The sequence below is a fragment of the Tamandua tetradactyla genome, chromosome 2, assembly GCF_023851605.1.
Source record: "Tamandua tetradactyla isolate mTamTet1 chromosome 2, mTamTet1.pri, whole genome shotgun sequence".
NCBI classification, from domain to species: Eukaryota; Metazoa; Chordata; class Mammalia; order Pilosa; family Myrmecophagidae; genus Tamandua; species Tamandua tetradactyla.
In genome coordinates, this window is record NC_135328.1 from 131,664,875 (window position 1) to 131,678,569 (window position 13,695).

Below are 13,695 nucleotides of genomic sequence, written 5' to 3' on the forward strand. Positions count from 1 at the left end.
AGTATTGTGTTTAATTTTCATCATTATTTCAATGTGCAGTTCCCTAATGACATAGGATATTGAACATTCTTTCATATGCTTATTTGCCTGGTGTGTATCTTCTCTTCAGATTATATGTCATCTCTTAATTGGGTTGATATGCCTTGTTGTTGAGTTTTAAGAGTTATTTACATATTTTGGGTACAGGTCCTTTATCAGATGTGCGTTTTGCAAACATTTTTTTCCGGTCTGTGTCTTTTCTTTTTCATTCTCATAACAGTGTCTTTCATGGATGAGAAGTTTTTCATTTTAATGAAGTCCAACATTAATTTTTTCTTTCATGGATTATATTTTGGTGTCATATTATTGCCAAAACCACGAGGACCTAGTTATATCCTATGTTATCTTTTAAAGTTGCATAATTTTGAGTTTTACATTTATATCTATTTTCTCTTTTGAGTCAATTTTTCTGAAAGGTGTAAGTTCCATGGCTAGATTCTTTTTTTTTTTTTTGTCATGTGAATATCCAGTTGGTCTAGCACAAATTATTGAAAAGACTATCTTTTCTTTATTGAATTTTCTTTGTTCCTTTGTCAAAGATCAGTTAATATGTTTGTATGGTTCTATCTCTTGGCTGCCTATTCTGTTCCATTTATCCATTTCATTTCCAGAAGAGAGACCTGCAGGTGGCAGGTCCCCACCAACAGGGAGGGCAGATAGAGGGGAGTCTGTCGTTTCCAATATGTCTCTATGATAAACGCAAGAGCTTAATTTGGACTGAAAAATGCTGTTACGACCTCTTTGAAAAGTAGGGTCATGTGTGAAGTTCTTAGCATAGATGCGACTTTTGGTCGTTGTCTGTTACAGCAACCTGTGTGTGTGTGTCTCCTTCCCAGAACCAGCCGGTTATCACAATTAAATGCACACTTGAGATTCCTTCCTTGTTCACTGGTGCCTTGCCAATCTCCCCCTTAGATGTAAAGCTGCGGTGTGTGGGAACCAGCAGGAACAGGTTGCAGAAGTGTGCATCTCTTCCCACCTCCCTTGGTAACTGGAAGTGGCCCTGGCGGGAGTATTTACGCCATGAAAATCAGCAAATGCTGCAAATCCTGGAGGAGTGGGGAGTGAATGTCCGCTTCCTGTCCCTGCCCCACCTGGGAGAGCCCATTGTAGGACACACTGGCATGGGTGTCCATGCCGGCTTTGTCCTCCAGCTGCCCCAGGCCTGGTGTGTGGCTGGTGCTTGGTAAAGGTTTCCTGGCCCCATGGAGCGATGTGGGTATGTGTCCTACTCTGAGAAAATGGTTTCCACTCAACTCTGCAAGTGTTGATTCGGTACCTATCTTGCATGGGACCTCAGGGTTTAGAGATGGAAAACTGATTGCTCCCTGCCCCCCTCCCACCCCAGGCTTGTGGTCTGGGCATGGGGGTTAGGGGAGGATGGCGGTGTGCTGGTATGCAAGGCAATGCGGTAGGCAGCCGGTCAGGGCTCAGGATGGCAGAGATGAGAAGACGGGTTAGAATGTCCCCCATTTAGATACTGGAGGATTAGAAGCAACTAGGATTTTTTTTAAAACAAATTTTAGTGTTTTAAAATTTGGCTGGCTTTTCAGATTTCCAAAAGGTTTGGAAAAAATACTACAAAGAATTCTCATGCACCCTTCACCCAGGTCCCCCAGATGCTACCATTTTATAAAACCACAGCACAATATCAAGAACAGGAAATAAATATGGATGCAGTGTGATCACATAATCTACAGATCTTATTCAAATCTGGCCATCTGTCTCACAGCTGTCCCCTTTCCCCCGGTCTGGGCTTCATCTAGGCAGCTCTGCATTGTGATGTGACCAGACATGGAAACAAAACAGGCTCTGGAGGGCAGGGAGCTGCCCCCCTTTTACCAAGCTGTGGGACCGTGGGGGCCTTACCTCTCTAAGCCCCACCTTGCTCAAGCAGTAAGGCCAGGAGGAAAAAAAAGGCTGACCCCACAGGGTTGTTTAGAAGAATAAACAACAAATGTAAACAAAGTAGACATTCAAAGAAATATTCATTGAATTAAAATTTAATCATCTGATACGTTGGAAAAAAATTTTCTTTGCCTTTGCTCAAATAGAACATATAGTGTTCTTGGTGAGGAAGCCCTCTTTTTCTGTCCCTCCCCCATAATCTTACATATAGCTGATATTTATTCATCATTTACTAAGTGCCAGACCCTGTTCTAAGGACCTTACAGGCACACTTTATTTAATCTGCATCTCATTCTTAGAGGTTGTCCTATTATGATCCCATTCTAGAAAACAAGAAAACTGAGGCCCAGAGAGGTTCATCAACTTGCCCAGTGTCACCCAGCATGCAAGGGGTGCTCCATCTAGTATTTAGACCAGATCCCTGGCCACTTTTCCCCACCCTGAATTCCTCCTATAGTCTTCAAGTCAAGTATACTGTTCAAGTGGGAAGGAGGCAGAGCTGAGCAGCTGAGGCCTGAGTCTAGCCCACCAGATCGGGGTCCCCTCATCCTGGAGTGGTTGGCGGGCAAAGAGTATGGGGGTGGGTGGGACAACTCACACCAGCAGGGCTCTGAGAGCCTCATACCCCAGAGGTGGGGAGGCAGGCGGCCTTCCTCTCATTCTTCCTCTGGCACTGATGGCAGCTGAGTGGAGCTGCTGATGTCTCCTTTCCCTAAAGAGGGAGCCTCCGGAGAGAGTGATAAGTCCATCAGCTTTTATTTTCTCCTGGGAGGGGCACAGCTGGTCCTGCTGTCTATGGCACAGCCAGGCAGGCTTTGCTTCCTAGTAAAAGCAGAAGTTTGCCAAGACTGTCAGCAGCTGGGGCAGCTAAGTGTAAACAAACCCCACCAAGCCCATCGTCTTTGTTTGTCAGAGCTGCGATCACAGCTGCTGCAGGTGGCTGGCTTACACAACTAGCATTCATTGACTCACAGTGTTGGAAGTTAGAAGTCCACAATTAAGCCAGCAGGATCTGGCTTTCTCTGAAGTCTGTAGGCTCTGTTGGTGTCTTACCGGTTGCCCGTGACTCAGTCTCTGCCTTGTCACGTGCCCATCTGTCATCTCCCACTCTGTCTAAATGTCCTCTGCTCATGAAGCCTCCAGTCGTGTTGGATTAAGGGCCACCCCCATTCAGCTTGGCCTCACCTTAACTAGTAGGGTCTTCAAAGGGCCTCGGTACAAGTGGGTTCCTGTCTGTGAGACCAGGGGTTAAGACCTGAGCACGTCTTTGGCAGGGGACATGATTTAATCTCATAAATGTGGGGTGCCTAGCTCCTGCCCTTCTTTTGGGCTTCTGGTCTGGGTCTCAAGAGGTTCTGGTCTGGGTCTGGGATTCTCAAGGGCCTCCAGCATTGTTTCCTCTCACCCATCTCTCAGTGGCTGACAGCTCTCTAAAGCACAAACATGACTCGCTTTGGCAGAGGTGACAGGTGCCAGTTCCAAGTCTAGCCCTTCAGAAAGCTCTCCATCTCTCTCTGTCTTTTTGCATTTATGCCATTACCTGGAGAAGAGCTTCCCTCAGGTTTCTGCTGGCCTCTGAGCTGAGTCCCTGAATGAACACAGAGAGCAAAGTGCTCAGCTATGAGGCCCTGGACCAGCTGACCCTCAGCAGTGCCTCAGACTCGTGAGCTAAACAGATGCTTATTGTTGTATGCCAGTGAGATTTTGTGGCTATTTGTTGAATGGCTAACTAAATCTAGGGTTGAATAAATATTCATTGAAATATATATGCATGCATATGTGTGTATATATATATATATATAGTTCTAGTTTCATAGCTGCCAGAATGCAACACACCAGAGATGGATTTGCTTTTAATAAAAGGGGATTTATTTTGTTAGTTCTTCAGAGGAAAGGCAGCTAACTTTCCACTGAGGTTCTTTCTTACGTGGGAGGCACAGGATGGTCTCTGCTGGTCTTCTCTCCAGGCCCCCGGGTTCCAACAACTTTCCCCAGGGTGACTTCTTTCTGTATCTCCAAAGGCCCGGGCTGAGCTGCAAGTGCTGAGATGAGGATTGCTGAGCTACTTAGGCTGTGCTGTGTTGCGCTCTCTCATTTAAGCACCAGCCAATTAAGTCAAACGTCACTCATTGCAGCAGACACGCCTCCTAGCTGACTGCAGATGTAATTAGCAACAGATGAGGTTCAAGTACCATTGGTTTATGTCTGCAGCAACAAAACTAGGTTTTGGCTCACCTGGCCAAGTTGACAACTGAATCTAACTAACACATGTCCACCCCTTGTCAACTTGGCATCTTCAAGCATCGCCTTAAACAGGTGCAAAAAATTCTCTTCTTGCTGTGGACCTGTGAATCTGGTTTGCTAGCTGCTGGAATGCAATATACCAGAAACAGAATGGCTTTTAACAAGGGGAATTTAATGAGTTGCTAGTTTACAGTTCTAAGGCTGAGAAAATGTCCCAATTAAAACAAGTCGAAAGAAATGTCCAATCAAAGGCATCCAGGGAAAGATACCTTGGTTCAAGAAGGCTGATGAAGTTCAGGGTTTCTCTCTCAAGTGAGAAGGCACATGGTGAACCCAGTCAGGTCTCTCTCAGCTGGAAGTGCACATGGCAAACACGGCATCATCTCCTAGCTTTCTTTCCTGGCTTCCTATTTCATGAAGCTCCCTGGGAGGTGTCTTCCTTCTTCATCTCCAAAGGTCGCTGGCTGGTAGACTCTCTGCTTTGTAGTGTTGCTCTCTCTGAATCTTTCATTCTCCAAAATATTTCCTCTTTCACAGGACTTCAGAAACTAATCAAGACCCACTCAAATGGGTGGAGACATGTCATCTCCTAATCCAGTTTAACAACCATTCTTGACTAAATCAGATCAACCAGGGAGATGATCTCATTACAGTTTCAAATATACAGTATTGAATAAGGATTATTCTACCTTTAAGAAATGGGATTTATATCAAAACATGGCTTTTCATAGGGGGCATATAACCTTTCAAACCAGCACATAATATATATACACATATGCATACACATATGCATATATGAAGAGGCACAACTCCTGTACTTTCTTGAATGGGAAGGGAAGAATGGAAGACATGACAGAGAAAAACAGAAGAGAATCTCTAAGGTCAGGGAAGACTTTCCAAAGGTGGTGGAACCAAAGCAAAGCACAGACTCAGTGAAATTCCACACTGAGTAATGTCTCATGTGAATGCCTTTCAAAGGCTTGTCTTCTTTCAGCATCTACAAGATACTTCTACATCTTTTTAAGAAACTTGCCATCTGTGCTTATTCTTTTGGACTGGTTTTAACTTTGTGCAACCAAAGAGTCTTGTAAAATATAACCAGTGCAGAAGAGTGGCACCAATGCCATAACTTATAGAAGAAGTGCCCCCTGGAAGGAAGAGGCATGATGTCCAACTTCAACGCTGGTATCCATCAGCATTCTTGGAAGCCAGCAACAAAAATACACTCTGGCTGAATTAAGAAAAAGTACAATGGTTTGGAGGTTATCATGGGATTATAGAATTGAAAGGCCACTGGAGGATCAGGCAGAGACCCAGGCAGGAGCCCCAGATGCTTCAGAGACCAGAAATGACCACAGCCACAAGTATGGGTAGGAGTCCATGGTGCCTCTGCTGCCTCCACGAATCTGACCCCACCCAGTGTGCTTGTTGCCTTTGTGTTACCTGCTGAGATTTTTTTTTAATCCATTGGTAAGAATATGATTGACTGGCATTGGTTCAAAGCTCCCCCTGGATATGGGACTGGATCTGAACCTCTGCCAACGACCCACCCCCCAGGATTCAATTGGAATACCCCTTGTGCTATGATCACATACAATCAGTAATTCTTCCTAAAGACTGTCATTAAATCATAAGAAAAGGGTGAGCTTGAGAAAACAGCCAGAGACAATGTCTGCTAAAGTGCCTGCTTTCTAAGGCCCTTTTAGAACACAGGCTGAACCTCCTGTGCTTCCTCAGTGGCCTCAGCATTCTTTTTGTCCCCTACTTAGACATGGAACACCAACTCTGAGCTAATTCTCTGAGCCCCCTGTGCCATGCCAACAGCTCTTTTTCACCAAGTTCTCTTCCTCCATTATAAGAGTTCTGCTTCTACGATGTGGTCTTGGAGATCCCTCACTAGGGCTGGTCAGGCACCTTGGCCTCTTGCTTCAGTCCTTACCCAGTGGGCAGGTGGCTGCCAGGAAGGGAGACCCTGACGGCTTGCAACTTGCACTCTAGGCAAGAATCCACCTCCTCCTGCCTCTCTCTGCACCAGTATCTCAAATGTTGGTGCAAGGGCAAGATGTGTGGCCATTCCTGAGCATCAGCAGGCCCTGCATCCAATCCCAGCTCCATCACTGCAAAACCCTGAGAACTTGGGCAATTTACTGACCCCATCTGAGCCCAGAGGAAAACCAGTGATAAAAGCAGTGCCTGCTTCAAAGGGCTGTGATTAGGATGTAATAAAACAATGAGGCAGGAAATTCCTGTCTGAGCAGAGGCTCAATAAATAACAGTTATTATGATTATTGATAAAAGCCAAAGCAACCACTTTGGGTAACAGAAGAACACAGGTGTGTAATCAGATCTGAGTCAGAACCCTGGTTCTACAAATGATTGGTCAGTTGAATCACTTACCATCACTGAACCTGTTTCTTCATCTGGAAAATGGGCAGAATAGTCTCTGGCTGCAGGACAGGTAAGACAATATTTATATTCTACATTTATATTCCATTCCAGGCATGGAATAGAGTAAGGGCTCAACAACTAAGGTGCTTGCATAGGTTAAGGATTGAAGTGGGCTGTGAGTCACTAAAAAAATTGTCAAGTACTGGTTTAAGTAAAAATTTCTTTTCCTGACAAAACATGAGGTTCCGAGGGAGGCAGTCCAGGAATGTCATCAGAGACCCAGACTCCTGTTTTCTTACCCTTAGGACTACAACTTTGAGCCTCAGGTCAGTGGTTGAGAACAGGAAATGGTTAAAGGTGATGAACAAAATGTGTTTGACAGCTCCTGTTAAAGAATTTTTCTGAAAATGTCACTGTGCATAGTTTTGAAAGTAGTTCCACAAATTCTTTGATACTCCTCCTTCCAAGAGGTGGGGCTTAATTCTCCTCCCCTTGGGTGTGGGCTGGCTTTAGCAACTTGCTTCTAAAAAGTAGCATAGGGTGGAAGTGATGGAGTGTGCATCTGAGACTGGATCTTAAAATGTACTTACTCCTCCTCTCCACTCACCCATTCCACCTCCTCCTTCCCCTCCTCCTCTGTGGAAAGTCAGCTGGTAAGGACACTCAGGCAGCCTCTGAGGTCTCTGGCCAACAGCCACTGAGGCATCTTGGAAGTGGAACTTCCGGTCCAGCCTACAGGTGCTCAGAGCCATGGACAGCTCAATCACAGGCTTATGTGAGTCCCCAGGCCAGAACCACCCAGCTAAGCAAAGTTCCCAGATTCCTGACTCAGAAACTACGAGGCACCAAATGTTTGTTGTTTCAAGCTGTCATTTCAATGGTAATTTGTTATGCAGTGGTAGATAACGAATACACCCATCCACTGACTTCTGCTTGCTTCTTATCATCAGGGCTGCATCAAACGGGCACTTCAACTTCAAGGGAGGCCAGGAAATGTAGTTTAAAACCAGGCACATGGCCAATCTCAGCAAAGCTAGGATTAGAGCCGAAGAAGGAGAGAATGGACATTGCATTAGCAAATTCTTCCCTGTTGCTTCATCGTATGTCATATAACACAAAGCTGCAAATAATTGAAGATGGTTTTTGGATGACATCCCCCTTCTCATCTTTTCTGATCACATTATTTGTCTCTCTTTTTTTTAGTGTTTTTACTAATTTGGGGTAGAGAGGGAGCAAATCAGTTTTGCTTTATCTCCAGCTTTTGTGGAAAGGGAAAATTACTGTTTCAATCACAGTTTTTCAAATAAAATTTTGGGATGAGGACAGTATCTAGAAGTTCTACGTGTAAATGAGTCAGTGGTCAAGAAATCCACGTAATCAATCAACCATTTAATCTCTTAAGGGGACATTAATTTAAGAACCTTCTTACTGGCCAATTGTGCAGGTGCGTGAGGACCTGGATGGATTTATAGTGCCTTAATTTATCTAGCTGGCATATTCTCCTTCTTTCCTTTTCAAAAGAGGACCAAAATGGCATATAATATTTCATGTCATGTACTTGAACATCTGCCACAGGAATGTTTTAATTTTTTCCTAATTAAATGGGAGTGTAATCCCAGATTTTATACTTTCATAAAATATATCCAAAAAAAACCTTTCTGTGCCGTTTTCCAGTGGGAAGGAAGCTAGCATTCACTGATGACTGACAGTGCATCAAGCTCTTTAGCTACATTAACATAGCTAAACTAAAAATAGGCTACAGCCCTACTTGGAAACAATTATTATTATGCCTGTTTTGCAGATAAGACTCATAGCAATGACCTTCCCAGGGGAAGACTGGGATTTGAATCACGGATTCTCTGGTTTCAGAGTCTTTCCATATCACTAAATTGTCACCTTTACCCCAATTTAGAAAAGACAAATTGATCCATCCTGACCAACATTTAACTTTCCTCTGTTCATTGATTCCTTGACCCAGTTAAAAAAAAAGTTAATTCCAAAACTTTTAGGTACTTACACAGTGTCTAATTGTATTTTAATATTTACTTTTCAATTTTAATTCTATTTATTTGTATCCTTCCTCTTTTTATCTTTGTCAGACTAGCTAAAGGTTTGTCAATATTGTAGTTTTTTTCAAATAATGAATTTTTGGTTTTGTTGATTCTCCATTGTTTTTGTTTGATTGTTGGTTTTATATTTCACTTATCACCACTCTAATCTCTGTTATTTCCATCTTTCTGCTTTCTTTGTGACTGGTTTGCTCTTCTTTTTCTAATTCTTCCAGTTTTGAGATTAGATATATGAGTTGAAGTCTTTTTTTCTTTTTTAATAAACGATTTATAGCTGTAAATTTCTCTCTTAGTTCTGCCTTCACTGATTTCCATGAGGTGTTTTTTTGCATGCTGTGTGGTGGGGTCACATTTCATTATTTTTCCATGTGACGATCCCATTATGGCAGCACCATTTGTTGAATTTGTGTCTGTTTGTTTTTGGGAAGTGCATGGCTTGGGAATTGAACCTGGGTCTCCCACATGGCAGACAAGAATTCTACCACTAAACTACCCTTGCATCCCCATCCATGATTTTTGGTATGTTGTATTTTCATTTTCATTCACCTCAGAACATTTCCTAATTTTGCTTGATTTCTTCTTTAACCCATTGGCTGTGTAAGAGTATATTGTTTAATGTCCCTGTATTGGAGAATTTTCTTTTTCTCCCTCTAGCTTCATTCCATTTTGTTCAGAGAACATATATTGTATGATTTCAAAATTTTTAAGTTTATTGAGACTTGTTTTGTGACACACTGTATGGTCTTCCTGGAGAGTGACCCATTGCATTCAAGAAAGATGTGCATTCTATTTTTATTGGGTACAGTGTTCTATATGTGCATCATTCAAATCTTGTATTTCATTATTGATCTTATGACTAGATGTTCTATCCATTATTGAAAATATTGTGTTAAAAATATTACTATTTGTGTACAATCAATTTCTTCCTTCAAATCTGTCAATATTTGCCTCATATATTTTAGGGTATTCCTGTTAGGTGCATATAAGTTTATAATTGTTACATCTTCCTGTTTGCAGTATGTAATGACTATCTGTGTTCCTTGAAACTGTTTTTAACTTAATGTCTATTTTATCCAGTATTAGCATAGTTACCCCAGATGCCTTTTGCTTCCAATAGCTTGCTACAGGTCTTGCATTCTTTCTACCATGTAACCTTGACTTTAAAGTGAGTCTCACAAAAGCATAGAGTTGGGCCAGTCTTTCTTAATTTATTCTGAAAATCTCTGCTTTTTTACTGGAGAGATTACTCCATTTAAATTTAAAGTCACTGCTGATAATGTAGGTTTTTCTCTTGACATCTTGCTATATAGCCCTTGGAAGTTATAACTTTTATCCTTCTCTTCCATTAAAGCCTACTTTTTAGTTTGCTTTTTTGTGTTGTATCATTTTGTATGACTTTTCAATTCTATCTGGATATATTTTCCAATAGTTTTCCTTGTGGTTCCCATAGGGTTAAAATTTAACCTTCTAAATACATAACAATTATATATGGGTTGGTAACAAATTAGCTTCAATAGCCCGCATATATAGTTTTCCTATACCTTTATGTTCCCCCATCAGTTATATCTTTGTCCATTATATGTCCAAAATGTAGAGTTCTCATTACATTTAATGCATTTGCATTTCACCCCCTGTGGGAAGTAAAAAGTGCAGTCACAGACAAAACAATATAATACAATAATACTGGCATCTATAAGTCCCAAAAAGCTATCTTTAATGCAGGTTTTTATGTCAGTTTTTTAGAAATATTTTTTATTGGGAAATCACCCACATACTGTTGATCCATAGTATACAATGTCTCTTAATATCATCATATAGTTGACTATTCTTCACCATGATCATTTTTAGGACATTTGCATCATTTCCAGGAAAAGAATCATAATAGAAAAAGACTCATACATCCCATACCCCATACCACTTCCTCTCATTGACCACTGGTATTTCAATCTACTCAATTTTTTTTACCCCTTACACCCCTATTATTTATTTATTTTTATCCTTATTTTTTTAGTCATTGTTCATACCCTTATAAAAGATGCATCAGGCACAAGGTTTTCACAATCACATGGTTACACTGTAAAAACTATATATTTATACAGTCATCTTCAAGAATCAAAGTTATTGGAACACAGTTAAACAGTTTCAGGTACCTCCCTCTGGCTACTCCAATACACCATAAACCAAAAATAGATATTTACATAATGCATAACAACCTCCAGGATAACCTCTTAACTCTGTTTGAAATCTCTCAGCAATGGAAACTGTATTTTGTCTCATATTTCTCTTCCCCCTTTTTGTCAAGAAGCTTTCTCAATCCCATGATGCTAGCTCCAGGCTCATCTTCAGGAGTCCTATTCCCATGTTGTCAGAAAGATTTACACCTCTGGGAGTCATTTCCCACGTATGAGGGAAGGTAGCAAGTTCACCTGCTGAGATGGCTTAGAGAGAAGGCACAAGATTTTCACTTCAACCTGAAAGATGATAATTTTCTTCCCTCTTTCCCAGTCTCACTTGGCTGATGCATCTCCTAAGTCTGCTCACTTCTATCTTCCCCTTGCTATTAATTTGCCTTTGCATTTTTAAGCTCCTTATCAAATTGATTTCTTCCAGACTAGAAGCCTTTTATATCAAACCAATGCTGATGTAAGGATTTTCAGCTTTTCCAACTTCTCATTGGCCCCCTCCCCTCTCAACTAAAGTGAGATAACCAGAAGGCTCTGCATCCCATCAGGCAAGATTTGTACTTCTGACAAGGAAAAGACAAATGCCAGTCTCCCATCACCCCTTAAGATTAAGGGGCAAGAGCTGTTCGCGGCCGGCCTGTTGGCCATGTGCGCTGGTGCCCAGGCGGTGCACAGATGCTACCGGCCAGACCTGACAATACCTGAAATCCCACCAAAACCTGGAGAACTCAAAACGGAGTTGTTGGGACTAAAGGAGAGACAATGCGAGCCTCAAATTTCTCAACAGTAGAAGCCTCAAAATACAACTATACTAAAAATTCTGTGAACAATATTGTAAATCTTAAATATATATATTTTTAACTTATTGAATGTCAACCTACTTGTCCTTAAGCTCTTAATGCAATGTTAACTGCAGGGCGAGGTGCTCAGTAAATATTAATGGATACGAAGAGATCTAATTATTGTTTGGATATTATTTCCTGAAAACTGCCAAAACTTATATCATCAGCTTCTTGAATGTGACTTGGAAGATAGTTTTTGCTGTTAAGTGAGATAGAGTACTGTAAGATCTTCTGCTGTTGTGATTCTGGTTTATTTCTCTGAATAAGCTTTGAATATAATGGTGAATGGAAATTACAAATAAACTATAATAAAAGTGAACATTTAAAAAAAAAAAAAAGATTAAGGGGCAAGAACTCTCTGAGAGGGACATTGAGGCAGGCTAGAATAGAGATAGAGTGGAAGGGAAAAAGTGTGAAGGGACCCTTAAGCAAGGATGGTTAATCAAGGTCAGGAAAGCCTGTGTCCTGGAAAGACAACATATCTGGGAGCTGTTGACTTAGGGGAAACATCCAGTGGCAACCAACCCATCTGGAGCCAAATGACCCATACCTGAGGGAGTCTTTCACAGATAGGAGTGGGGCCAAATGCACTATCTACTACACAGCACTTCCCTGAAGAGCAAGGGGGGTAGAAGAAAAAGCTCTGAACAAGGAAAGGGGAAGGGGAGTAAGTAAAGCTAATCTTTAAAATCTAATGTCTCCACATTGTCTATTGACATTCACCTCTTTCACCACTGTCTTTGTGAGAGTGCCTGCATATTCTCTTACATGATTTCTCAATAAATATTTTGCCTGCTTATTGTAAAAAAAAGTAACCCATTTAAAATGAGATTGTAGTGAGACATTTTATGCCCTTGATATCTTTTCACAGTGAGGTTTTAGTTACTAGCAGTTGTCACAGTTTGCTTGCATCCTCATAATATAATTTATTCCCTTTACAACTACCCTTACTTTCAGAGTCTTAACTGAAGTGTAAATACTCAAGGCTACTATGGCTGGAAAATTTTCCCAATATAGCTATTTGGAATGACTCTACTACTCTGCAAGTAGATTCATTGCAAGGAGGCAAGTCTTGGATGTCCTAAGAAGACATAGCTGAAGTGCAACAAAATATAAAAACATTAAAAATTAACTGATAGAGAAACAATGTTTCAAACACTATAAAAATAGCCCTCAAATCCAAAATGTTTTTCTCTTTCAAAGAGAATAAATATTATTCAACAAATAGATAGTGAAATTAAAACTTTCTTGGGCAGGCCATGGTGGCTCAGCAGGCACAGCTATCACCTGACATGTCAGAGACCCGGGTTCATTTCCTGGTACCTGCCCATGCAAAACAAAAAAACAATAACAAAAAACTTCCTAAATAGCTACACACCTAGACAAGGTAAAACTACTACTGATTTGTGAACCAAGCAACTTTAATACACAAGGTAAGACTTGATAATAGTAGGGATAGATAAACACATGCATATATTTATTGACAATAATTGTATGGTTGTTCATATATGACTTAAAACCCACAGTATCTTAAAATTCACTGACGTGAATATTGTCATACAAAACATAATATAGAAAATTGATGTTGGGGAGTGCTAAAATAAGTACTACAAAATAGGTTAGCTTAATAACAGGAATTTGACTCATGGTCTAGAAATCCTGTTATTCTAGGTTCACTATCTTCTGGAAGACTGGCAATCTATAGGGTTCCTTGGGGCTTTTCCAGAATATGGTAATGCACATGGAGGAAACTTCTGCTTTCTGTTCTAGATTCTATTGACTGTCTGTAGTCTCTCCTTCCTGTCCAATTCCTTTGTTTATAACAACTTCAGCCATATAGGAAAAAGGCCCAGCCTCACTCAGCTTGGGCATACCTTCAGACTCCCATTTATGAATCATTTCAAATCCAGAAAGTGAGGTGTTGAAACCTGGGCAAAACAATTATTGGGGATATTATTCAATCCTAAACAGAGAACCTATCTTATAAGAGAAATTTAGTAATATGGACTTGCAAGTCAAGAA

The 13,695-nt window shown here is 41.0% G+C and overlaps 1 protein-coding gene and 1 pseudogene across 31 annotated transcripts in view; both read left to right on the forward strand.

The window, feature by feature from the left end:
* Positions 1-13,695, forward strand: part of LOC143673921 (voltage-dependent N-type calcium channel subunit alpha-1B-like) — a 268,765-nt gene that overhangs the window by 107,017 nt on the left and 148,053 nt on the right. For 14 of the 31 annotated variants that reach the window (XM_077149007.1, XM_077149008.1, XM_077149016.1 and 11 more), the window contains one exon: positions 7,530-11,426. The exons of 16 other annotated variants lie outside the window; for them this stretch is intronic. In XM_077149007.1, the coding sequence (XP_077005122.1) occupies positions 7,530-7,804 (275 nt within the window). In that variant the 3' untranslated portion in view covers positions 7,805-11,426. Of the gene's footprint in view, positions 1-4,728; positions 11,427-13,695 lie in introns of those variants that run through there. One more of the 31 variants, XM_077149036.1, reaches the window with a different exon arrangement.
* Positions 11,052-11,992, forward strand: LOC143654271 (ubiquinol-cytochrome c reductase complex assembly factor 6 pseudogene; annotated as a pseudogene).